This window comes from Sprattus sprattus (assembly GCF_963457725.1).
Source record: "Sprattus sprattus genome assembly, chromosome: 12".
In the NCBI taxonomy this organism is placed as follows: domain Eukaryota; kingdom Metazoa; phylum Chordata; class Actinopteri; order Clupeiformes; family Clupeidae; genus Sprattus; species Sprattus sprattus.
Genome location: NC_137910.1, coordinates 14,283,127 through 14,310,476, shown reverse-complemented (window position 1 = coordinate 14,310,476; position 27,350 = coordinate 14,283,127). Strand labels below are relative to the sequence as shown.

Genomic DNA, 27,350 nt, shown 5'->3' with positions numbered 1-27,350 from the left:
TATAGAGAACTGAAACTGCTCTGTTTAAAATGCTTATTTCAGTTCCCGCTAGTCTGTCACCTACTTGCTGAGTCGTATCTAATAATTACAACTGATGAGAATAGTCACCATATAAGGTTTACAAAGTTACAAAAATAAATGTTTAAGGGATATAGAGGTCTGCTAATACATCAATGGCAGGAATAGACCTCTTTCAATTTTACCGTCACAGGACTGCATACCGTAACAGACTACCTACATATTGTTATTAGTAACCTTTTTGACTTACTTACTTTTAGATACACAGTTTGCTGTCTCAGTTGTTTGAAAAATGAGAAGACTTTGGGCTATATATGGGTATCCTGTACCTCAGTGGTTACAAAGGCAATGTATAGCTGTGACAAGTAAGACTGAAAACGCTCTTAACCACAGCAACACTCCACAGAGGAGTGTGTGTTTCACCTTGCTGCTGTGAAAGTGACAATAGCGTACAATAGTGTTAGCGAATATCAGTTAAAAACGGACTGATATTGCTGACCAAACATTCTCAACCACATCCGCTCCTTACTATGTATCTTCTGTGAAGTTTATTGTTAGCCTTTTTAAAGTCATCCACCATTTGTTTTCCACCTCACCATTGATGACTAAAAGTACATCTCAGTGACTAATAGGTGACTTTTGAGATTTACTATTTGTTTGACATGTGCTGAGTGGTATTAGGAGTTACACACATCCATGTAGAACTTCTGTGAAGAACTATTAAGGCACATTGTGTTAAAGACAGTTAGAAGTTCATTGTTTTAAAAACTGTACACCACAAAGTGACAAGACAGGAGAGGCAGGAAGTGATATGTGTTAACAAAGGAACAGGAAATGGCTGGACTGAAGATACGTTGCAGCACAATAGTTAATGTTAACATCCTGTCTGACGTTGTTGTTTCAACCACATCATTTAAAGGAAGATTGCAGACAAAGCCATCAGGATATGTCCAACACTGGGTTTTTTGTAACAGAATTGATAACATGAATTTAACACAGAGACACATTGCCATAGATATTTATATAACTAAGAAGGCAGAGACAAGTGTATATTTAGTTTTGTATCATTATAACTGTACAATTCCTTGCCTTCTGTGTATTATACATATGAGGAGACCATGAAAAGTGACAGATATCTGTCCTTGCCCACTATTTCCCAGTCTTTGACACAGTCTGTATGGCTTTGATCCAGTCCTTGTGCTCCTCTGCTGTACCGGCCTGCAGGAAGTAGTGAACCTCATCTGAGGTGATGATCTCAAAGAGGTTCCCGTCCACGTCATACTTCTTAGCTAGTGGATAGCCAGACAGATGAGGGGGTTAGGGACGGATGAAGGTGTGAAAAGGTAATAAGAGATGAAGATAAGATGCTAAACTAGCAAACACACCATCTGGGACATATTCCACCGCAGACACCACACAGCCACGCAGGTGAATGGATCCAAGGGGATCCTCCTCGTTCTACAGAGAGAAGAGATGAGAAAGACAGAGTGGGGGAATGACATGAAAAAAGAGAGGGGTAGGAGAAATGAGAGAGAGAGATGGTGTGGGGGGAGAGGTGTTGATAAGAGCACACCCACCCTGTGTGACTCATTTAAAAAAAACTAGAACTTTCATAATGTCTCACTCACTTTTGACGGATCGTAGTAGTGAAGATATGCAGGATCATTCCTCAGCATGAACTTCCGAACCTTCCAGTTTTTTCTTCTGTGGCCCTGTTTAAAAGAGCAATGCAGTCAAATGAGTTTGTTGTTTTCATTTCAGAAAGGTCCTTGTGCTTGAGGTGAGACAGACTACAAGGGTAAAGCCAAACGTCCTGCCAAAATCTAAATTAATTTCAGAAATACGTCATCTTCGCTTTACATCATTCCTATTCATCTATGCATCATGTACCTCTTAAGCTAGCTAACTGTATTCAGTGTTGTGTTTCATGTCAAATATTCTTTATCAGAACAGAACATTTGTCAGGATGTATGGAGATATTTAAAAGGATGATTAATAATGCAGAGTCATTCTTTACTTGTTTGAGTAAGCATCCCTGTTTAATGACGGCCCCTCGAAACTCCTCCTTCACAATCGAATCCTCATCGCTGGAGTACCCCTCACAGAAGAAGCCACTGTCTGCCTACAAACATATACACACATAAACACTGGGTTATTCAAAATGTTGATATTAACAGATTACCGTTGTCATGATACGTATTTCAGGGTTCAAGAAGAAATGCTGACAGCAAGGCAGATGCCATCCATGACTAGATAGGCAGAACTGTGGGAAAGACACTTCATTATTTCACATATAAGGAACAATAATCAGTTACAGTACGGTCAAAAGATATGTATCTCAAACTATATTGATGTATGTATGTTTGGACATTCATGGATACTAGATTGTATCTAATCTCATTTTTATAAACTCCGGGCACTAGCATGCTCGAGGCTAGATACACACAACTAGGCATATCTGTTTTAATCTAGACTGGTGAAACAGAGGCAATGTGTCAGGCTGAAAGAAACCCACTTCAAAGAATGTTACAAAAATAATGAGGTGAAATGGTGAATATTCTACTCACAAAGTAGTAGAAAGCTTCAGGCTGATCCAGTAAGACTGATTCGGTGCCCCCCTCTGCCCCTGATTTGGACAGCTCCCCGGCTGGCTGCAGGAAGCCCTCGTTAAGCAGGCCGGTGGCCAGCATCAGCCCCTCTGGCCTGTTCCGCACTTTCCCCTGGGAGACCAGCCAGTCTAAGACAGTACTGCCTGATCCGAGGAGAGGAGAGGAGAGGAGAGGAGAGGAGTAGTGAGGGGAAGGAAGAGGAGACAAGGGTGTTTCAGACATATTGGTTAAAAATGGTTAAACTTTAAATCGGCACTTATAACATCAGTACCACTTATAAGCCCATCAGTAACGCAGGTGCTTTTGCAAAAAGAGGACAAATTGTCCTGGAATGGTATAAATATTGTCCTTTGTCTTAGCACCGCTTGTATGATGCATATAGGGGATTCAGGCACTGGGTTCTTTAAAGCGCCTTGAGACAATTGTATTGTTTTCTCACTACAGTTTATAAATAAAATTGAATTGAATACATTGTGTTATACCAGAGAAGCAGTGGTTGTAGAGCTTGTTTTCCTTCTCAAGCTTCAGCTCTTTAATTCCACTTTCTGAGTCTCTCATTGAAACATAAAGTTCACTGAGGGCAGAAGAGGACAAAATCTCAGAGAAGTAAGATTAAGGTAACTCATTAAGAATTCTGTTTGAAAAGAGCAATGTAAATAAATACACACCACGGTTGGGCTGCCTGGGCGCACTGAATGAACTGCATGTTCAGAGAAAATGGAATGCACTTGGCAAAACCATAGAAAGACACTTATACTAAATTGTTATTTCTCTAATATTGTACAGTTATTGTCACTAAAATTATCAATGTTGTTCAGTCGTGGTCCATAAAGGCACACTTTTTCCCCCATTTTGATCTGGGCATGTCAATGCTGTGCTACATTGCATTAAGCAATCATGAGTCACGACCAGCAGTGTAAAGTATCCTCTTAATAGTCTATTATCTATACTGTCTGATCCTGTAATCTGCATTACTATAGATTTTGGGCACCGTTAGTCTCATACCTCAGGTTGACAGTGTCAGGCAGTCGAATGGATCTGCGCGTGGACTTCCTGGCAAACTTCCTGCCACCCTGCAAGCAGGTGATGGCCCTCTTGATGTCTTTGATCCAAGCCTCCCTCTCCTCCAGGTGTGTCGCCTGGAAGAAGTGGTCCTGTTTCTTCGGGGTGCTGATCTTAAACACAAGCTTTGGCAAAAACAAACATTGACAATGAGTTGCACAAAGCACAAAGAATATGTTTAAGAAAGTATTGCCTAGAGTCCCTCGGATCCCTAGTGTTGTGCAAACGTTGTACTGATGGTTTGATATTCCCCTTGCAGTGATCCAGCAGTCTGACTGTAGCAAAGTTGAGAGAGCAGTTATTTGTATGTCTGTGTCATACTTTTGAGAGTACCAGTATGTCAAGCAGTGAGTCACACTGTGTTGGCTACTGATAGAACCTACTGCTGTCTTGCTAAAGTCTAGGCTAGGGGTTCTTATGTGTTCTTAGCACAAACACCTACAGGCATACTTGGCTGTCACACCGCATGGATAACAAGTAAGGGACTAGCGCTGTGCAGATACAAGATGTTGTCAGTGCTTTGAGTAGCATGTGTGAAAGTGCTTTTTTCTGAATCTTTTCTTGAATGTCAAATGAGAGGTGAGAGAGGCGGGGGTGTTACCGTTCGCTTGCTATAATCTTGACAAGGGTTTGTGAGTGTGGCTCCATTGAGGGGGATCATTCCTCTGGGAGTGTTGTCAGTCTTCTTCTTGTAGAACTCAAGTCCGTCATCGCACAGCACCACCCACACAGCTTTCCATGAGTTCAATAGAGTGCCCTTTGGGGAGCATTTTGACCATAGGCCACAGAACAGTTGACATACAGTACATGGGGACATTTTATGCTTTAACTTCCTCAAAGCCTTCTTCTGAATAAATGTTAGAGCAAAGCTGATGGGGTGTGCACATTATATCTCAAGAGATATTTGACATACATTTTATTTTGCATCCAAATTTTACAAGTATGTTTTGTACTCATTGGGATGTAATTATTTAATCTGATCACAATAATTAGCTTATCTCACAAATTTAATAAAATGCTTTCAACCACAGAATTTGCAATAGCTCAACAGATGAGGGTGCAAAGCTTTCTGGCCTATGATTCTCATTCACTCTACTGTATCCTAATTTTGAAGAGTTGAACAAGGAAGATTACATAAAAGAACTCAGAAGACAGATTTCATTAGTGTATTACAACACTGCAATTCAACCACTTTGCACCAGTTACGGTTGACTAACAGTCAGGCTTCCATGATGAGGCAGTCATCTGAGTAATCTTTTAAACTTTTTTTTCTTTTAAAACATTTTTAACACCTCTATTGTTTGTGAAGGAAATAAGTGCCTACTCATTCTGTTCCTGTTATATGTGGCACAGCTGTTTACCACAACTTGTGGTTATAACATAAAAAATATAAAATAAACTACACAAAATGTTCTAACTGTAGTATGATGAGCTTTGGGGAGGTTTCAGTAGAAAACATATATACTAACATTAATAAAGAAATAAGAGATATCAACTCCAGATGCACCAAACATATTGGCTCCCAGGCATCAATGGGTACAAGCAAAAAAAGAACCGGCCGTGGAAGATATACAAATACAAAACTAAGAGGAAATTTGTTCACAGACCACTTCCTGAATGAGGCTCAGTGTCGGGCAAAACTTTAAAAAGAATAAGCAAATATGAATTCCAGCTAGGTTTCAAGTTTAGCATCAGGAAACTCTTGTCTGGATGACAGCAATGCACTGGTTTGTATTCAGTAATTAGTCTAGTATCTGGCATATTTATATAGGATGCAGAATTCCATAGAGACTTCCATGGGATTCTGGCTCTGTCTTTACCTTACAATGCTTATCCTTACCTTCTTAACCAGGTATCCCTCTCTGATCCTCTTTGGCTCCATGAGTTGGCTGGCTGCTGAAAAATGTCAGACTTTAGTGAGGAGAGTGTGTGAGTGTGAGTGTGAGTGTGTGAGGAGTCAACTTCAGCATAACTGATGAGCCTTTTACCTAAATGAAGAGGGAAGTTCTGAAGTGACGAATAGTCACATGGTCAAACAGCTTCCTCTCTATTTACGTCCAGCTGCTCTTGACTGCTTTTATATTGTAGGTAGAATAATTTGTTTATCGGCCCTCCCTTCATTCACAGCAGTTAGAACTCTTTAACTAATCTCTCACTAATCAAGATATGTTAATGTGACACTTACTGTCTATACATGTGACTGATATTTCATATCATTTATAGGACTGAGGTTTATAGATATCAAATATGTGGGATATTTTATATCTGATATCATATGATTGCATTATGCATATGATATTCAACATTAGGAGCTCTAAGAGACTCTCTTTCCATTGTTTATGTATTGATACACAGAAAGAGACAGACAGACAAGAGAAGTTAGAGGTATAGAGATGCCTCATCAACAAAGAATGTAGAAGCTGTGGTAGTACATGCAGCTGTTGCCACAAAAGGAAGTAGGTGTGTGGTTGGAGATTAAAAAAATACCCTAACCTCAACTTTCTGTTTTCTCCTGATTAACAAAATGACCAGGGCGCCATATTGACACAATGTGTCAGATGTCAAAGGGGGGCAGTGTGAATCATTTTATTCCACAGAATGTAGGGGGCATATAACTCATAGCTTTTGAAGAAATGACGGCAAGAAAGAGCCTTACGTTCTCACTCTACCGGATGGGCGGAGCCCCCCCCCCCCCCTCTGCGCAATGCAAAGATCAGTTGGACTTGTATTTTTGCTTACTTTCTGGGAAACATAGTCATTTAGCAGACTCTATTATCCAAAGCGACGTTCAAGGGAAAAAACAATCAAGCTTGGAACAATAGAGACCTAGTGTAACAATAAATACTATTTTACATAAGAAATAGAAAAAAGTGAAGGAATGTAACTACTGTAGTAGTTTAGTAAGTTAAGTAAGGGAAAGACACACATGCAGGGTGTCCAGCCTGTGCACAAGATCCTCTGAAGTGTACTGCTCTTAAGTAGTGTGAAATGCAGTTGTGTATATTCATATTAAATTAAAAATGCTTGGAGGACCTACCTAGAGCAATGGTTTCATTCTTCAATCCAAATGTGGATTTATGTGTTGAGCTTTCTGAAAAAATATAAACGAATGACACAAAAGACATTGCCTGAAAAGAGATATAAGAAGCACAGAATTCAAATACTATATTGTCAATGTATCTTGTGAACAAATGTATTGTTACAACCCCTTACATTTCAGTGGTTAGAGTATGATTGCTTGATTTTACAATGTAATGTTTCAGATAAGCCATTAGGTCTTAAGGTTAGGTTTAGGTCGAGTTTTTGTTGATCTTCATTGTCTAAACATCAACGTTTTGAATAAAGCTAAGCATCTATTGATATTGGCATATAACTGTAATACAACCAATATAACAGTGTGCATGACAGGCCATGGGATGTACAGCAGTGAAATACTACCACTAGGCTGAACATTAGAGCTCTGAGCACTTTGGATAATAAAGAAAATCACTTTGGATAATAAAGGGTGTCCTTGCGTGAACTTTAGCCAGCTGTTTCCGCATTTGGGTTTACAACTAAATATGTAGCCTATTATTAGACGGAGAGAATATGCCAGAATAACGCATAGCTCACTGACGTATGATACGTTTGTTATGGCTGTTTCATCACCAGCAAAGGCTAGTGACCACATGCACAGCATGTATAATAACTTAAAACTATAGCAAAAGGGGCTGTGCGACAAACTGATCAGTCATCAGAACGCAGAATGAATCAGAATGCATAGGGGAGAGCGGGGTAATGTGAGACATCGGGTAATGTGAGACACCCCCTGTATCTAGGCTAAGGAACACATTTTTGGTCAAATGACAATTATGTTTTCAAGCCATTCCCATTCCCCCCTTGCCATGAAGGAGAGGTTGGTGCTGGTGCTGTGGAAAGTATGTTTTTGCACAGAAATGTGTTTTTTGCATGTAAAAGTAAATTTTCTTGATGTGAACTAAATCAACTGTTGTGTCAAAGCAAATTGATTCAGGTAGAAAAACTTATATCATACATGTTGATGAACTTCCAACATATAAAACCATGTGATTGATGTTGGTGAAGATTAGCCTGAAATGCTTAGAGATGTTGTTTTTTCTAAAAAAGTGGCTGCGGGGTAAAGTGAGACATATGCTGTGGGGTAAAGTGAGACACTGTTTAGAGAGATCTAACCCTGGCAAAACACTCCCCATCTACCAGATTGCAGGACTTGTGAATGAGGCCTTTTTGTCAGCAGTGACACAACGGAATATCTCTTCTGGATTCAAGTCCACTGGGATATTCCCATATAACCAAGCTTTTTTCCCTGAGGAAGTGTTTGCACCATCTCTGGTGTCAGACCGGCCAAATCCTGAGCTGAACTCCACTGGTCCATCCACTTCAGATGACTGTAACCTTCGCGTCGGGGTGCCGTTCGCCCTGTCGGGGCTTATTTTCACGATAATGACCGGCGTTCCATACATTATCCCTTACAAAATGAGTACGAGGCTGATATTCTAATCCAGCTGGGTCTCTGGGTCCTGTGTTCTGAGTCCCAGGCTGTTCTAGCTGGTTCTGATTATGGTCCTATGCCTGTGTTCTAATCTAACTGGTCATTCTATCTGTCATTTGAATGTTAACAAAAACATTTTGAATTATATTATGTTGTACATGATTTTGTTCGGAGTTACTTTCAAGTGTTATGTTAAAATGCTTAATTGACCAATCCCCTTGATTCTGGTACTAGTCCGATATAGGTTTTGGAATGTGTAGTTGTCAAGCTAGCTGTCAGGATTCTTACTGTTACAACATGTGTTGTTATGGTAGTTTTAAAGTGGAAAAAGTAAGTGGATCACTTTACCCCGTTGATTTCTCTGGTCTGTCTCACTTTACCCCTAAGCTGGGGTAAAGTGAGACACAAGACCACTTTTTTTAAAACAATCATATTTTCAATGTCCTTTGTCTTGAAGACATTCTGATGATTTCAATTGCTAGGAAACATCCTGAATAAATGGGATATGTGTACATTTTACTGATACATCAATTAAGCTCGCCTAGAGGAGAGCAAATGTAAAAAATGTCTCACATTACCCCACTCTCCCCTACGTGCTTTTTGCCATTATCTCATTAGATTCGCAGTCAACACGCTTCCTCGGGGATTACAGTAAGGGATTAGTCTATGCACAGGAAGAGCAGAAATTGCATTGAGGCCTTTCCTCGACGATGCGTTTTTGTATTTTTTCCCCACATAGACACACGTCACACTATTCGCTCGTGTCAGTGTTGCTTCACCTCCCGTTGACACCTGGTTGCTTTACGTTTAGCCGAGTTTAAAGGTAGCATCCATAGCAGGAACAATGACTGACGTTCCCCTAATCAAAATCGCGGTGTCTCTGAAAACGACGCCCAACGGGGGACCAGTGTTCTTCAAAACCGATGGAACCAGGTTCGATCAGAGCAGGACAATAAAATTACTCACTGGAACAAAATACAAAATCGAGGTGGTCGTTAAACCCGGAGTGGTGCAGGCTACGTGAGTATCTTGTCACAGAGGGAAAACTAAAATGTGTCGGTAATTTAGGTTTCGATAGTCTACACAACAATCAAATGTTGAGGAATGATTTCTGACCCTTCGACAATTTAACGCCCCATTACACCTCGCAAGTGGGCAGTCACTTTGCTTTGTCGGTTGATAAAAACTGATTGAGACGCTCAAATGGGAAAGGGAAAATACTATCGTAGCCTATAATTAGATGGTCTATATTAGATGACGATGTACTAAGGCGTGCATAGGTAAAAGTGTTTAAATGATGGCACACTTGTAATATTGAATACTCTCTGGTAAATTTAGGACAGAGAGGAACCAGATTCAGCTATCAGATTATGTCATCCAGTTGTCAGTAAAATCCACAGCCGATTAGGAGTCCACCATTAACTGTGCTGCCTCGACCTCACGCAGAGTAAACCTATCAACGTTTAGCGTGGTAACATTTAATCTGTTCGGTTTGAATAGTTTTAATTAAACAAGAAACACCGTTACAGCTGTTTCCAAGCATGGAATCTACAGACTGAAGCCGAGTCTGGAATCTATAGACGATTTAATTTAAGACTAGAACCTCTTGAGATAGTCTATCTATCTATCTATCTATCTATGTTTGTATCGACCTTCCTACCTACCTATCTATCTATCTATCTATCTATCTGATCTATACACATTTTTCATCAATCCATTCTTTATTCATGTATGAAAACCATCAGGACCATGACTATAGGGGGAGTGACCTTCTCCTTGGAGGAGCAGTCCAAGGATCCCCAGTCAGTGGTCTACACAGGGTTATACAACACAGAAGGTGTGCCCCACACCAAGAGTGGTGAGAGGCAGCCTGTCCAAATCAGCATACAGGTACCGCATGTACATCAAACCTGCATAGATACAGAAGTAGTTAATGATATTGATATAGAGCAGTTATTAACAATTTTCGTACTTTGTGCTTGGTTTCAGTTTCCTGATGCTGGTCAGTTTGAGACCACATGGCAGGTGAAGTTCTACAACTACCAGAAGCGGGACCACTGCCAGGGGGGCAACCCTTTCCGAAGCATCGACTATGAGTGCAAGCCCAACGAGACCAAGAGCCTGATGTGGATCAATAAAGAGACGTTTTTCTGACTAGGGAATTGGTGTGACTTTATAGTCACTCTGCCTGGTTAAAAGTGATTAATAAAGCACACTGCTGAGACGTCTTCATTGATCAGGCCTCCCCATAGGCTGTACATATTAGTCATCATCACCAGTTCCTGTTGCCTCTGTGTTTTTGTGAACTGTGACCTGTCTGTTTGTGTGATCCTATGATCCAATATGAATCAGATTGATCCTATGGTGGTGTTTGGACGTTGTCATATGTGACTGACACTATATTAGCAGATGTTCAATGATGTTCAGACAAACAGAGACTATTGAGTAGTCAACTACATATCCTAGAGAAAAATGGTTAGCTAGTAAGTTTATCTGTGTGTGTGTGTGTGTGTGTGTGTGTGTGTATGTACTTTCAGTGTATGTACTTACACACTTCTGTCTTTCTTTCTTTTTATCCCTATGCAGTTGTCTCATGTTCTACCTCTGAAGAGCACAATCAGAACGAGGGATACTACCTAAGTGCTGACAGATTTAAGGGTTAAATTAAATATCTTGTTTGTCTGTGATATTGTAGAAAATAAGATACCCGCTTACATATCAGATCTGATCTGTGTTTGTTTGTAAAAATATTTTGTATTGTCGTCAGTCAGATCCTAACTATGCACACATGTAGGAATGTGAGGTATTGATGTTTTTAAAAAGCATATGTGGTTGTAAAATGATAATCTTCGGATCTGGAACCATGCAAATCTGAACAAATAAAGTCTAAGTGCAATATTATACAAACGTCTAATGCACTAATACCACAGCTATTCTCATTACTTAAGCTACTTGTATTTGCAGAATCATGTGTGAGGACTACTCTTACGTGATGGGCCAGTTTGAGCCATCAGTGAGCCTCATGCGTGAGGACCGTAGACATATATAGACCTATGTCTATGGTGAGGACTACTCTTACGTGATGGGTCAGTTTGAGCCATCAGTGAGCCTCATGTGTGAGGACCATAGACATATATAGACCTATGTATGTCTATGGTGAGGACTACTCTTACGTGATGGGTCAGTCTGAGCCATCAGTGAGCATCAGGTGTGAGGACCATAGACATAGACCTATGTATGTCTATGGTGAGGACTACTCTTACGTGATGGGTCAGTCTGAGCCATCAGTGAGCCTCAGGTGTAAGGACCATAGACCTATATATGTCTATGGTGAGCACTACTCTTACGTGATGGGTCAGTCTGAGCCATCAGTGAGCATCAGGTGTGAGGACCATAGACATAGACCTATGTATGTCTATGGTGAGGACTACTCTTACGTGATGGGCCAGTCTGAGATGTAGTTCCACTGTTGTGGAAGAAAAACGCAGTACTGACAAACCATCTACAGATGGTGCTGGTGGATCGACATGATGCAAAATTCTAAATGAAATGCTGGATTGGGTCTGTAAACAGTGTCAGGCCTATAATGTCGGCAGGATAAATAAATAACTACTACTTAATGTAGACATACTGGTCGAATAGGAATTTCATGGGAGCAGGAGGGAAAGTACGGAGCATCCGGATGCATCGATAATCTGGCTGCTCAAGCACATATAACGTTAGCCTACATTTATTCAAATGAAAGTTAATTTGGAGCTTAATATGACCAGCCTCAAGATCATTAACTGCACGGGTTAATAAATATATAAATATCAAAGACAGTAATGCAGACCATAACGCTGCACGATGCAACCGACAGAATTGGTAGAATGTGTTTATTCATTAGTGGCCTTTTGCTGGGCTATGCAAACGCTGAAACATATTACGCACGTATGCAATGGGTAGTCGTTATTCTGAGATGTGCGCATGCAAGAGCGTGGTAAGAAAAAAGTTCCCGGATGTACTGTAGTATTTGCACCTCCCCCTCTCTACCACCCCTTCTCTGCCTTCAACCTCTCTTCTCCAACCGAGACTCCTCTGCTCCGCTCTACAGACCCCTCCCTACGGGTCTCCCCAAGTCACTGCAGTGAAACGCCCGGCGAAAGAGAGCGAGTGGCGAACCAAAAACACACCCGTGTAAATACGCAAATATCAGCTACTGCGTGGCTCCAGAAGGCCGACGTTCCACCCTTGGCGAAATCTGTCGTTTGGCACCTCTGCACATCTCTTGGTAGGCGTTTCATCGTCCAACCGGCAAGATGGTAAGGGCTGCTTGTGTTATACTACTTGAAAAAGAAGCTTGGTGTGTCATGACATAAAATGTCAAGACGCTGCATGCCCTTCTTGACATTTCGGAGTGGGAATCGCATACCCTGTAATGTCTATGTATATACAAAAGGGACGCACAGGGTTGGTCGGGCGGAGATACCAATTTCCTTGTAATTCTCCACCTTTGTGTAACGTAGCTATCGTCACTGTGGCCCAGATAATGCTGTACTATTTTCCCCTTCAAAGTGGTATCCTAACAGTTAAGCAGGCTATAGTAAGGCTAATTCAGTCGCATCCTGTTGGTCGCGACAAAGCCTTGGACTAATCGTGAGCAACAAGGAATAGAAATAGAAACAGCTATTGATGTTTTTTTCTCCCTCTTGGAACTATGTTGCATGATTCCAATAAGTGTGCAAAGTCCGTGGTCTTAAAGACCAAAAACAGCATCACAGACTTACATAATGTGTTAAAATGTTACTTAAAATTATGTCACAGTCTCGATAATGAACCAGTACCCTAATACACGCAATGAAGCAACAGTGTGTCAAACACCGAATGTTTACGTAAAAGCCTTTAGCGTTAGGCTGTAACCAGTTTTCTATGGCTCTGGCTGTAACCAATCGTTATTCATTCATATAAGCTCTGTACTTCTTCTGAAGTTTAAAATGAATCAAAGTCATTGGTCGGAGATGTATGTATTTGTAATGACTTCATTGGACCTAATACTGGTTTAATATTGATAAGCCTACATTCCAACTGAACTCCAACAGGTATGCGTAGTTGTTTGTAGCCTGGTCTGTGACAGGTTGTGAGTCCGTCATTTAGTTAAGTCTGCTACATCTATATCTACATATGCTACAGGTAGGCTACATCTTGCATACAGTTGTGTTGGGATAATACATTCTCACAGCAAGACACGGGACTATGAGTGTTTTGGTATCGTAAAATGATCTTGGCTCAGTTTGGCTTGATCCAATATCATTGCTAAGTGGTTCTGTATCACTCCTTATGGGGGTTTAGTTTAGGTCTCCCAAAAGAGTTCTGCACACGTGTAGATATCAAGGCACTCAGGTGATTACATGTTGAACTATATGTTACAGGAGTAAAGGAAGTCTTCAGTCTTGGAGGTCATCAAGAAAATTCAGCCTAAATAATCTGAAGACACTAACGTTTACATCTGTATTACCACAAGTCGAGAGAAACAGTAATGCTCTGTCACTAATCACTGAAGAATAAGGCTGTCCAATACATTTAGCCCCCAAAGATCTGTGGTTAAAAGTGACCCAGTCAGTCAGTCAAACAGTTTGATAGAAAAGACGGAATGGGGTGGCCAGGTCAAAGTTGTCCCTGTCACAGGATAATATGTGCCTAGGCCTATACATTCTAGTCACAGTAAATTAATAATAATAATACTTTAATTTTATATAGCGCTTTTCTAGGTACTCAAAGACACTTTACATAGGGTGAAGACAAACAAAATGCACAGGGAACTATGTTCAACAGAGGTGTCAGCCAGGCAGAGGCACTGGGTCATTCAGGCAACTGGCTACTTGGTATACAGTATCTTGAGAGTGAACCAACAGATTAGATCAATATGCATGGTTAGTCATACCCCTTTCACTGACATTCATTGACAATTGGAGTAGAAAAAAGAGGCCTTTGAGCTGTCATACTGGATTCAAAAAAGACTTTGAGAGATGTTGACATTGATAACCATGCTTAAGAACTGTATGTTTACTTTTTTGGCTGTCAGAAATGCCTTATTCATGCACAACGACGCTCTCTCTCTCACTCACACACACACACACACACACTCACTCACTCACCTACTCACTCTGTTAGCAGAATCTCATCTCCCAGAGATATGAATATCAAAGGAACAGCTTACTAATTCATTTCCATAATCATTCACCTATTTGGAGTTTAAACCATGCAAAAAAATGAATATTAATGATGCTAGATGGGCTCTTAAGATCATGGTCATCTGAAAATTGTATACATCAAAAGCAGATTGGATGGGTCATTGCCACGACTTACAAAATTGTTTTGTGGTCTAATTGATTCTGAAAAAATAATGCATTATTTATCAGCACTACAAAAGCAATTTCCATCCAGTCCCCACGATCTACTTTACATTCTGTCACATTCAGATCATCACAAGCTTATTCTTCAGACATATAAAGCAAAGTAAATCCAGTTATTTTTAACTCTTACCCTCACTTTGAGACTAATTTTATTTTGACAGCCAACATATTATTCATGAGAGAACCACAGGCTAGGATGTAACAGTAATCCTAAACCCACAATCTCCTTTACCTTAAGTCATTACGTCTTAGGCCGAAGGTTAAACTAGCAACCAGCAAAAACAGCGAATGGCCATGCAGTGTCACTGAGCACATCCATATTTTATTCTGTGTTGTACGTTTTATTCTTTTTTTAAATCTTGATGGTAGGAGATATTGTGTATTCACAGCAGGTACTCAAGGCTGAGCTGAAAAGGTTTAGTGTTGAAAAGGTACGTGAAGGAGCTCTGTGTGAGTATTTCAGCACTGTACACTGGCTGCTGCAAACATCTCCTCAGTGCCTTTGATCCCATTTGCAGGTTTAATATTGCGCTCATGGGATTTTCAGTTGGGCAACAGGAGGGTTATTTTCGGGTCAGGATAACCCTTAGAAATATAACAGTGTCCCACTGGAAATGATGTGGTCACACTGAGATGTAAACAACAACCAATAGTCACATGAGCAGGGTGATTTCTGCCTAGTCTGCCATGTGTTGACACTGCAGTGGGGATAATATGTTAGTTTGTGTTGGAAGGATTTGGTCTGATAAACTAAAAACAAAAAAAGATTGGTTTTACTCTGATCTTATCAAAAGTGCTTTCAAGACATCCCAGTTATTCTTCCGTTGACATATTTTGCTATAAACTGTTTATGGCATGAAAAGGGTGGCACCATGCTTTTGTTTTTGACAAATAAATCCCTGACTATACATTAAACAGTGTTTTGTAAGCTTTCACCATCTGAAGCTAAGAACGCAGAGGTGACCAGTGCATGTACTGTGTAATAATCGCCTTTTGGCATTTGAGAAGTCTGGTTCGGGGAAACACTGGATGTTGGGTCTGTTTAGCCCTCGGCTCATCGGGCACGCCTCTCTCCCTGCTGCCCACTGGGCCTGGGCCGCTGCAGTAGCGAGGCAACAAGCATCACTCAGGCAGAAATCCCCTGGATGGGGAAACTCCACACTGTAGGTCACGTGCAGACGGGCCCTCTCTCCCTCTCTCTCTGTCCCACTCTCTCTCCCTCTCCCTCTCTGTCCCACTCTCTCTCCCTCTCTCTCTCTATCTCTCTATCTCTCATGTGAGTGGCCACAGCAAAACACTGCAGTGTTCGATGGTGGGATTGCAGAGGAGGGGATGCAGATTTACCACTGCACTGAGTGGCTGCCAAGCAGTTAGGCACCTTTAGATATTTATGGATGATTCTCTCAGATGTTAAGCTGAAAAATGTATTTTTGTGTTATACCCTGTGTTATACCGTGTATATTTAAATAGTCTAAAATCTGTATCCCAAGATTCCTGTGCATTCAAATTATATTGTTTACCTTTTTCAGGCCTTTAAATTCCAATCGTTTTTTTTCCTTCTGCGTCTTCTGCAGTGTAAACAAAAGCATCTAAACACCTGAAGCAAAACAAATCAAGAGACATAGAACACATCTTAACATCTTAAAAACCTTACTACCGTATTGTGGTTGGTCTACAAACATTTAGATTTTTGATAATTATCTACATATTGTAACCGTCAGGGTGCCACTATACATATTATTGATTTGAAGGCCACTAGGCATGTGTCTAGTAAATCGACATCGATCAATGAAACATCTTAATACATCTGAATATATCAAGATACTGAACAACCAATATTCAGAATGAGTGTGGTTTGTGAATAAAACAACTTGTGAGAATTATGATATGGTAAAAATAATGTTGTGCAGCCTTTACCCATCTCTCCTGGTTACCCAAAGTAAACAAAAAAATAAGTCCCAGATATAGGCAAGATGGCAAATGAAAGCGGAAAATGGCATCATTTGAAGCAAAGTTTCACATTTTTATGCTAGAATTACTTTCCAGCACAATAGTTCCAGGCACTGAGGACCATAAATGTGCACGGACTGAGGCCCTTCCAGTAAATATCCATGATATCTGCATATATCTGGTACTCCAGCCAATGAGTCTGATTATGGATGTCACATCAATCAAGGTAGTAGTCGAGCACTGGACCCCATGTTTGGACCTCACCAAGTGTCTTCAAATGTTCTTTTTTTTAAGTGGTTTGAATAGAACAAAATGGCCCCCTAAGTGGAAATGGCAAGTAGGGTTCTCATTACAGAAATCTACCTTTTGTGATAAACCATCACTGCATGCTGCCAGATTCCAGGATTAGCCGATTGCATCTATACATAACAAGTTGTGCGTGTGTGTAACTGAAATCTCGCTGTCAGGGTGTTACCCAAGCACAGAACACTATTTTGTTTAATTTGCCTATCGCCCTAAAACTGACCATGGTAATAAGGCCATGAACTTTTATTAGTGTTAGTGCTAGTGATTGTGTTGTATCGAAAGTCATCAACAGTTGGAAACAGAGAATGTTGGGGTGATCAGGTTAAAAGTTGGGTTTGCTTGTAAAGTGTTTTGTTGTGCTCTGGGCTTTAACATAGATTCAGAAATTCTAAACCGGTTATTAATCATTCTGACATGGTCATTCATGTTTAAAATGTATGAGGATGTTTTGTTTGTGGGAATTGCGAACACACGCTATTATTGCATTGTTTTCATAGTTTCTGTGATACTTCATGTAGTGCACCCATTCAGTTGTCATTCTAGTTAAATGAGTAGATTAACCATCCAAGATTTTCTCCACTCTCTTCTACCAACCTTTACTCTTTTGGCTTCTCAGTTATGATGAGTGCTGAATTTAATAATTGATACTCTAGTCCTTGCCGTCTTCTCCTGAGTCATCACCGTGGTAACGTGAGCTGGGACTTCAGCGTGCTCGTCAAGTTGTCAGTTGCTCCAGAGGAGTCAGCCCCCACAGGGCCTTGTCATAGCTGCATGTCTGAGATATCTGAAGACCATCTCATGACTATTCTCAGTGCATGGCGGAGGTCCTTTCTATTTCTATAAGACGTCCATTGGCGTTGATGATTTGTATCTGTGTGTGCATGTGTGCGTGTGTGCATGCATGCATTTGGGCACGCATGAGTGTGTGTGTGTGTGTGTGTTTCTGGTTTCAGGTCTGTCAGGTTTCCTGTCTTTTGACAAGTTCATACGCTAAGCACTAAAATATGAATGTTCTTCTAAGATTTGCAAAACCTACTGTGCCATTTCAGTATTTGGCACAAGGGTGCCTGCAGAAGCTAGAGCACAGCGATATTCTGGTCCCCTCTGTCCTCACACTACTTCCTGAATTATCCACTACATGATTTTACTGTATGACCTCAAAACAGTGACAATAATGACTTCTCTCTCTCTCTTTCTCTTTTTCTCTCTAACAGGGAAATGAAGCAAGCTACCCCCTGGAGATGTGCACACATTGTAAGTAGTTTTATTAATAACTGCCATCTGTGTTTGATTGGGTAAGGTACGATGATGGGTAGTAATTTGTGTGTTTGTGATTGGGATATTTAATATCTGCTTGCTCACTTTCATAAGTTGACAATTGACTATCCAAAACCCTTACGTTTAGATACTCCAGATACTCGACTCCAGATACTCAAAGGTTCCCCTCTAGATTTAGAAATGTGATCTGTCCTCTGAGTTAGACAAGCAAATATTAAGACCAAACAAAAGTGTGATGAAAATAATAAAAGTACATAAATCAGTCTGGGTGGATCCGCCCTGCAGGCAGGGGGCATTTGGTTATTACAAGTCTCACCAGAGGTTAAAGGGAAAGATGAGACGACTAAAGGGGAGACCCGTTTTGCCCGGGCTAAAAATTCCCGGCAGTCGTAAAGGTCAGCCCCAGGTCTAGCAGGGAGCCACGCTTATTTTTAGCCGGGATGCATGTTTTTAATTGGTTTCTTGGCCTATCAGTAGGTCGCGCGCAGGAGAAGACTCTTAATTCGAGTCGGATGATTAAATTGTCCCTGGCCCTGAGCCAGAACTAGGACTGGAACGATTAATTGTACGATATATTGCGTTGGTAAAAAAAAAAGCATCATATAAGTTGGACAGTTGTGATTGTCAGCTCTAACCATATATTATTTTGTAATATCACTAAACATACATTTGATTTTAAAATGTGTAGACATGCACAAAAAAACACTCACTCACTCACAAACATTAATGCATCATTAGTAGTAGGCTAAATAAATAGGCCAATATAACATGAAAGTAAAGTAGTCCCCTGTATCATGTTTTGTGTTACCAGTGCACAATATCTAATTCAGTCCTAACTCAAACGAACATTCCAATCGAGGTGTTATGTTTCACATCTTTCAGTCATTGACAGAGAGGTTTCGGTAGCAGAGTTGCAGCGTCAACGTGAAACCTAGTGAGTGTGACAGGAGCTGACATTTAAATTGTAATCAGAAGGATGGTAGCGTTTAGGCTTTCCATTCACTAAACAGGTGAACGGTGACACATTAACTGACAAAATGAAGATGGTAGGCTATGCAAACACTATAGAGAAAACTATCAACCACGCTAATACGTAATGATGCAAAATCCTAAACAATGTTATCGCAATGACAAATTCCAGTCAGGGGATGGGAGAAAGAAAGTGCTCAAAGTCCAAACTTCTCCTTTAAGATTTTATCATTAAATAAATGACACCATTATTGGTAGTCAACAACGATGGTCTTCGATTTCTACTTAAGGCACTAGAGCCTGAATACAGCATAATGTCATACATGCACTCAGTCTGTAACCTAAAACCAGCCCTGGTTTTCAAGGATGTCAGTATCTCTAAGCCACACTTGTAGCTAAATTTGAGTGTTGGCTGGTGAAGTGCAATTTTCATAATGTCATATGAACGTTGGCTGATACAGACAGTCCCATTCAATTTAATATTATTTTATGTCTTGAGACTATTTATTTTTTAATTCTTCTTGGGTCAAGCAGTCATTATATTTGGTTTAATGGTGCAAAAAGACAACAGCAGTCCATGATTGTTAATGCATCGAAAAATACGTCCATCTGTTAAATTAATTATCTTTAAAATATTGTGAAGGAATCGAACCATAAACATAGTAATGTGAATCAAATCGAGTGTATCGTTACATCCCTAGCCAGAACCTCTCCGTTGGCTGACTCAGCTCTCTAGCGTGGCCTATAAACGCATGTTTAAACTGTCGAGCGGATCAGGTGTTCATGAGGCCCAAGTGTACCTCTTAATGAGCTGTGAGACAGCGAGCACCATCCCCCCCGGACTGAGCCCTCACTCGCTCGCTACGCTAAATTCACTTCGGGCTTTACAGTCATGGCTCATGACACCAGAGGCCTCCAACCTCTCGGCAATACCCGGCAGGATTTGGAAACCAAAAAAAAGTACATGGCTCCTTTAATGGAGAGAGTCAGAGGATGAGAGTCACTTAAGAAGGCACAGCAGAAATAAAAGGGAATATAGAAGGCATGTATGAGTTCAATGGAGAGGTGAAGAAGATTACATATTTGTAAGGAAACAAGAATATTGCTATCCTACCGCTACAAGTACTGCATGTAAAAGCAACAGAAAAGGGTCTGCAGAGGGGAAACCTTGTGACATCGCCCACACCTCACAGAGCAATGTTCTCATTACAAACACATGCACACAGAGACACTCACATCACTGCAGCCATTGCATCAACTTTCAGAGGACCAGAAGGACATTGCCATAGCCAACACACAGTCCTCCCAACTATAGCTGCCCAGCTAGCATCACTGATGCCGCTGCACCCACTGACAGCACTTCAAACATAAGCTTGGCTAGCATTCTGCAAATTAGCTGCAAAGGCCTGTGTGAAGGTGGCCTAGGGTAGGGCTTGGGGGTGCCTAGCCCAGACCTGTGCATGCCTGGGGGTTTGGTTTGCACGGCCGTGCTCAGTTCAGTGGGGCAGCCACACGGCATTCAGATGAACTGGCCGCCTCGGGGACCTCAGCAGTCTGAGATTATTTCCAGCCCTGTGCTGTCAGGACAGCTGTTCGGCCCATCAAGCGCACAGACAGGCTCGTGTCAGCCAGGCTCGCTAGCGGCACGGACATTGTGGCTCAAGCCTGTTGCTCTTAAGCACTGGATCTCACTGTCTGTGATCCTTTGTCCCTCATCTAGTGAGAGCGGGCCTTGTTACCACGGTTACGGCTGACCAGTGGAGGGGCTGCAGCCAATCAAGGCTTTCGGTGCTGAAAATGTTACAGTTGAAATTCTGAGCTGTTTTTAAAAGTTTGGCATTTCAGATTATTTGCTTCGTGGATAGAGTTGAGAAGATGCTCAGTAAATGATATTGAATTATGGTCTTCGGTTCAACGGAAGATGCGGGAGTACCTACACATTTGAAGGAATGCTTTGATGCCCTTTTTATATGCTCTGCATTTTGTTTCTTAGCTCACCAACAGGGTTAGCCAGAGTCTTAAACGCAGAAACGTGCAAAAATAGGAGCTTTGTTTATCTAGGGGCACCTGAGGCATATTTGATATGTTCCATGTGGCCGTGTGAAAGTCTCACCTGTTCTGCCTGACAGAGGAGCTCTGTTCCAGTGGACTCAGGCAGGCTTAAGAGATTGAGCCTCGTTTGGAGCCTGGATGTTAAGTGCTGCAGATGCATTTCACTTATCTGGCTTGAGTGATATATTTGTCCTCATCGATGACGTTGGTAGGGAACACACCATAAGTTCATAGTAGAAAGGGAATCAGTCTTTTCTCTCTGTGTCTATCGCAAATGAGAGAGAGAATCTCAAATAGTCATTCTCACTACCTGAGGATTATGGAGATCATGGACAACACCAGTGGCCTAGTTATGAAACTGTATGTGTGGTAACGTGGATTTTTCAGCCAGCCAAGAGTGGCTAAACCTATTTTGCTCTGCCTACAGCTGCCAAAAATAAACCTAGCCTGCTAGTTGGGTTCCCATGTTGCTAGGGGCTTCCCTGTTGGTGGGGGTGAGCACCGACAAGGGTGGGGGCGGTGTGGGGGGAGGGGTTTCTCGTGACCACATCACTAAAAATAACAATGGCTTCTCCCCTCACACTAGCTCATCAGAATTAAAAAGAGAGGGTGAGTGATAACGTAGCTTAGCATAGACGTGTTTCAGAGAGGAGGGCTTTGACGGGGCACCGTTGGAAGCTGTTAAATTTATCAGGTCCAGTCTAAACCTGGGGTCAATTATAGCCGCTATAATAGCAGGAGTCAGGGAGAGGGGGGCGGGGCTCAATGGGACTCTTATTAGATGACATCAAGACCAAATGCTTCTCATTCTCCAGTCATGCAAGTAGGCTAGGTATGAAGATACACATTAGAGATTCTGTTACGGCAACATTTTGGGAGGAAGGAATTATGCATATGGCAAGGAAAGAGTAATTTCGGGGGAGAGAGTTGAAGACAGAGAGAGAAGGACGTAATCAGCTGTTTTCATGTTAAGCTCAGCTATCCAGAAGTTCTGTGAAAACTAATAGAAATATGGTTTTATGCTAAAGAAAGAAAATGTGCTCTGCTCAGTGTACCTCCAGACTGGAGTGGCAAGCTTAGTATCAACTGAGAGAAGTATGATGTCAGGTTGACACCCATAGAGCATTGGTATACACTGTACATCTTGGGCCTTGAGACTCGGTTCCAACCGATTGTTCCAACCCAGCTCTCTGCTCGACGGCGGCACCTGCTGACGATCAGGTGGAATTGGATGATCAGCTCTATCTAAGCCTGTTACATTTGTAAGCAGTTTATCTGCATCTCGTTTCTTGACAGAGAAAAACCCCTAGTAATCATCCTAGCTTACTCAAAAAGCGGTGTCAGTGTTCAGAAAGGGTAAAAACAGTCTTGAATCACACTTATATTTCAAAGATATTAAGACATCCATTATAGTTTTTCACCTCCCTGGTGAGTGGATGTAAGAGGATGTTTATCATTTCAAATGTACAAACATCAATGTTCTAGGCATACCAATCATTCACGTAGCAAGAGGGCATCAGCAGGTGTAGCTCCATCCTCTGGCATCATGAAGGAGCTATGGCGATGGAGACGTTGTGCTGATCATGTGTAATTACAGGCGGCGGTGTAATACACTGGAAACCTTTCATTAGTTTAATTGGCTGTGGCACATAAACGTTGATTATCATACAGCCGTAACCTGTAATTCTCTCCGATTAAGTGCTGTATAGAGAGGTTAGTGCAGTAGGCACCTTCGCACTGGTGCTTTTAAAATGACGGTTTTGTCTAAAAGAACATTCGATACAATAAGGTATTATTTGGATCCATTTGTGCCTCAGTTTTTCATGCTGATATGCTGGTCAAGTAGTTACAGGTGTAGGCCTACTCGTGAACATATTTCATGCTAGTTCATATGCATCCTTACATATAGACCCTTAAAGAGCTTGTTGCCTAGTAACAGTGGTTGGTTGGTTGTGAATGATTCAGCTTTCAGCTGTATTAGCCCCATAAACAAAGGCAACGTTCAGATCAGGAAAGCTGTTCAAGTGGAATCCATTGTGCTGTTTAAGTGATACTATATCATCTGCTATCACTGCCACTGCTGAAGATGTTGTAACTATTGTGTGTACTTTAGATATCTGTTATTAGCAGTGGCCATATTGTAATCTTTGGGAATGTCACCAAGGCCTGGCCAGAAACCCTTTTGATAAGGAAATGCAAATGGTGTCACAACAAAAGTCACACGTCATTAATTGCTATGTTGATACAAAGTAAGGATTTTCTCTGCATGTAAACACAAAGTTGTTAGTCATAAATGAACACTCCTGAGCAGTGTAAGCAGACACCTTTGCAGACAAAGGACTGTAATGAAATACATTATGGAGTGTGTACAACCAAGCTTGCATTCACTACGCATCTTTCGATTCATGTGTTCAATACTTTGTGTTATCCAAATCGAAACAAAGATTACATAACTAATGTATCCCATAATGGTCAAAAACCAATGGTTTATAACTAAGACGTGCTCCAGGCGACCGTTTCCTCTCTACTCATCCTCCTTGCACATAATCTTTCTTGCATGTCTCCACTTAGTCATCGAGGACATGCACCTTGGCCTCAGAGGAACCGGCTGGGAAAGCCCATACAGTCGAAGTAGAAGCATTACTACCAGGGTTATCATTCTCAGCTGTCTGTTCCCGCCCATACCCCAGTCCACACCCTCTTGCCGGGTTATCTCTCTGAGTTCTCGGCCCTGGTCTTTCCTTAAGATAAGGCCGTTAAGCTGTGAGCCTGCACTGTCCAACCTCTCCTATCTGTAGTTTGTGTAAAGATTTATTGGTGTATCTTGGAGAACTGATTAGTTTTGAAGGAGGCAGCTAGGAGGGAGAATGGGGGTCACGTGGTGGCGGTGAAAGAGCTTATAGTAACCAAGTATGCGGTTCAGGAGCTTACCATCACTAGTGTGGCGGAGTGCAGGAAGTTGGCCTCAGTATGGTTGGGACGCCCAACGCGCTCGGTTAGGCACTATCGGGGATGGGTAACACGTTCCGTGGCGGTGGAAAGCCTCTGATGTTTGGCTGTAAGTGGACACCCGAGCGCTCTTCTCCTTCCGCTAGGCACTTTTTATGTGGCAGTTTCCCCTTGTGTAGCTGGAAGGGAAAAAGGAGTGGTCACCCCTAAGCTACAAGCCCTTTGGAGTAAGGTGCGTGTGGAAGCTCAATGTTGCTTAATTTGCATCTGTCCCTTTTGCTCAATAGATGTTTTTTTTTCTTTGTTGTTTTCTCTCTCTCTCTCTCTCTCTCCCCTTCTCATCTCCACAGTCGATGCTGATGAGATTAAGAGGCTAGGAAAGAGATTTAAGAAACTCGACCTGGATAACTCAGGATCCCTGAGTGTTGAAGAGTTTATGTCCTTGCCGGAGTTACAACAGAACCCCTTGGTGCAGAGGGTCATAGATATATTTGACACAGATGGCAACGGGGAAGTTGACTTCAAAGGTAAGATCGGTTTCTCATTTGATTCATTGGTCTGTACTCATTTTACAATCTTAGTACCTAGTTTGATTTGAAGGCCCCCTGCGGAACATATCTGGTTAGACTCAGCTTATCTCCAAACACTCGGGACTAACTTAAATAACGCTGTTGAATACACCAAGCTAATAACCCGTATCTGAAGAATTTCATGTTTTCAATGGCTATGGTGCTATAGGCTCATAAAACACTGTTCTGCAGCATGTACTTTGTTGTTGAGATTGTACAGGAAATGCCTCTAAATCACATTTGTCTTAAGCTTATTCATCATAATCATGGCGTTAAGTCCTGAACAGCCTCATTGTGCTTTTGTCCAGGAATGTCCCTCACTGATATACAGCCTTTGCACAATTTGAATCACATTTCATGATTAACAAAAGGAGCTCAATAGCCAGGGAAAGAGGTTAGGACTTTGTCCCTGAAGGCGTCCTCTCCAGTATAGACTAGGTTTGTCTTCTTATCGCAAGAAATAACCCACAGTTTGCGTCGGCGTGTCTTTTCTCAGGAAACCTTGATAAATGACATGAAATGAAAGTGATAAGTACTGACAGTACCGACCATTTGAACTACATTCATAATAAAGTAGCTGAACTACACTCATAATAAATAATTCATAATAGCAAGGTACATACATACCTGCATATTGTAAAAAATACTTTTGTCTTCTGGCAGATTGATTGATTACTATCCTTGTTTATGGTTGATTGACAAGCTGGCATTGTACTAGGCGCAACAATCTCTGACACTAACCAAACTGTCATACCTTGCAGAATTTATTGAGGGTGTGTCACAGTTCAGTGTGAAAGGAGACAAGGAAATGAAGCTGCGGTGTAAGTACTTTGTCAAAGCCATTTCATCAGCAGCCATTAGGTGATCTTGAAACATGTCTTAATGTAACATTTTCCTCATCTCTTAATGCACGCAGTTGCTTTTAGAATCTATGACATGGACAAAGATGGCTACATATCGAATGGGGAGTTGTTCCAGGTGCTCAAAATGATGGTTGGGAACAACCTGAAAGACACCCAGCTGCAGCAGATTGTTGACAAGACCATTATAAATGCAGACAAGGATGGAGACGGGAGAATATCTTTCGAGGAGTTTTGTGCCGTAAGTTTTCTCTGTAGTTTTTACTATGTGCTTTGAAGGTAAAGTGTCCCAGTGGTGATGGCCTGTGCAATCTTCATCAGAGGTCTTTGCTTTGGCCACTAGTGTACTCAGACAGGTATAATCATTTGAACTGGGATCCAAATTACAAGAAGCTGCTGTGAGAATGGGTCTGAATCTCACTGGATGATACTCGTCATGCAAATATTGATCTAGCACGCAATGACTCTGAGATAACACCGTATTCACTGACAAGTCAGTTGTCTTTTTGGCTTATGTTACATATCTTTAGCTTGTATCTTTTTTCTATTTCCTAGGTTGTTGGAGGCCTTGACATACACAAAAAGATGGTGGTGGACGTGTGAGCTTCCTGACCGACCCACACCACACAGCGCGCTTTCTTCTCCATCTCTCCGACCATCAGCTCAAGATGTCAGGCAGTCGCTCTCTATGTATTTAAATGGAAGTATTTTCTCTGTGAAGCCACTTTCTTCTAACACGAGCCTCGTGAAGCCAACTTGAGTTATTGAACTTTTCTCCTGTCAATAACCCCGGTGTAGCACTTTAAGAGACTGAACAGTGGCTAGTCTTGTAAGAACATCTCAATTTGACGGTGAGAAGGGAGGAAGTTTGGCTTGTTTATATCTTTTTTTTTATTGTTATTTTTTAAAAATATATTTATTTGTTCTCGTCTTTTAAGAAAAAAAATACGTCTTGCTTTTTAAGGGTGAAAATGAGCAGTTAGCTGAGGTGCAACTTAACATACTTGATCCATAAAATATAACTGTAGGATGTGATGTGCCAAGCAGAATATTTAATTAATCAATTAAGGAAAACTGTACCATCGTTTTTTTTGGAAGACAAACTGCAATTGCATGATTGACATAAGTTAATGCAATTTCATTTCAAAGCAACAGATAAGGCAGTGGGAATTGTTTTCTATTATAAACTTTGTAATATGAGGTTTTGATTTGATTTGATACATTTAATTTCGCTTCCAGTCTTGTTAAGATTCTTTTGTCGCTTGTTTATATTGTTGCAGAGTAATGGGTTTCTTTGTGTTGCTTTCAGATACAGTAGAGTAGAATTAGATGCCAAAAAAAAAGTGTCGTCCTAGCCATTTTATAGTGTTCCTGTAACACACTTTACTTCAGTACGCAAGCAGTCTGCATCCTCACCTCACACCCCAGTGCTTATCATTGACCAATACACGTTGCGAAATTTCTATTAAAACCATTAAGAACGTTTTTATGGACTTGTATTTTATTATAGAATTGACTGCATTTGAATGCAGTTGATGTTCACAAAACCCAAAAGTTAAGTGTTGATATCCAATTCTGGAAATCCAATGCATCTTTTGTTGCGCTTTCATTCATAAACTGCTGGCAGATTCTTCCTCTTTTATAAATCAATATATGTATATTAGGTACAACAACATAGGCTCCTCTTCAGATCATCAGAGAAAAACTGTACATGTGTATACAGTTCATCCTCTTAAGGGTTGCTGTGCACAGTAATTGCAGTTGTTTCTTCTATATAGTGCAATGGAATAACTGTACTCTTGACATATTGGCATGAAAGACGTACA

General features: G+C 41.2%; 3 protein-coding genes across 3 annotated transcripts; 2 read left to right on the top strand and 1 right to left on the bottom strand.

Annotated features, from left to right (window-relative positions):
* Nucleotides 1-1,167: 1,167 nt before the first annotated feature.
* plek (pleckstrin) lies at nt 1,168-5,571 on the bottom strand (the record flags this gene model as incomplete). The annotated part of the gene is made up of 9 exons (XM_080848677.1): nt 1,168-1,307; nt 1,404-1,476; nt 1,647-1,730; nt 2,036-2,140; nt 2,586-2,770; nt 3,110-3,201; nt 3,633-3,814; nt 4,291-4,446; nt 5,530-5,571. 9 exons carry the CDS (start codon nt 5,569-5,571, stop codon nt 1,168-1,170), a joined length of 1,059 nt encoding a protein of 352 aa, XP_080704803.1.
* A 3,472-nt stretch (nt 5,572-9,043) lies between these two features.
* On the top strand, nt 9,044-10,353 carry cnrip1b (cannabinoid receptor interacting protein 1b; the record flags this gene model as incomplete). The annotated part of the gene is made up of 3 exons (XM_080849096.1): nt 9,044-9,219; nt 9,945-10,089; nt 10,189-10,353. The coding sequence occupies 3 exons, from the start codon at nt 9,044-9,046 to the stop codon at nt 10,351-10,353; spliced, it is 486 nt and encodes a 161-aa protein (XP_080705222.1).
* Nucleotides 10,354-12,272: 1,919 nt separating this feature from the next.
* ppp3r1a (protein phosphatase 3, regulatory subunit B, alpha a) lies at nt 12,273-27,224 on the top strand. Its single transcript, XM_080849008.1, has 6 exons — nt 12,273-12,500; nt 18,062-18,101; nt 24,446-24,622; nt 25,426-25,485; nt 25,581-25,765; nt 26,080-27,224. The coding sequence occupies exons 1-6, from the start codon at nt 12,498-12,500 to the stop codon at nt 26,125-26,127; spliced, it is 513 nt and encodes a 170-aa protein (XP_080705134.1). The 5' UTR covers nt 12,273-12,497; the 3' UTR covers nt 26,128-27,224.
* The last annotated feature ends 126 nt before the right edge of the window (nt 27,225-27,350 follow it).

What these genes read in the sequence shown, in the direction of transcription:
- ppp3r1a (XM_080849008.1), top strand. An exon ending in CGGGGAAGTTGACTTCAAAG is followed by an intron (nt 24,623 to 25,425) that starts GTAAGATCGGTT and finishes CATACCTTGCAG; the next exon opens with AATTTATTGAGGGTGTGTCA. An exon ending in CAAGGAAATGAAGCTGCGGT is followed by an intron (nt 25,486 to 25,580) that starts GTAAGTACTTTG and finishes TAATGCACGCAG; the next exon opens with TTGCTTTTAGAATCTATGAC.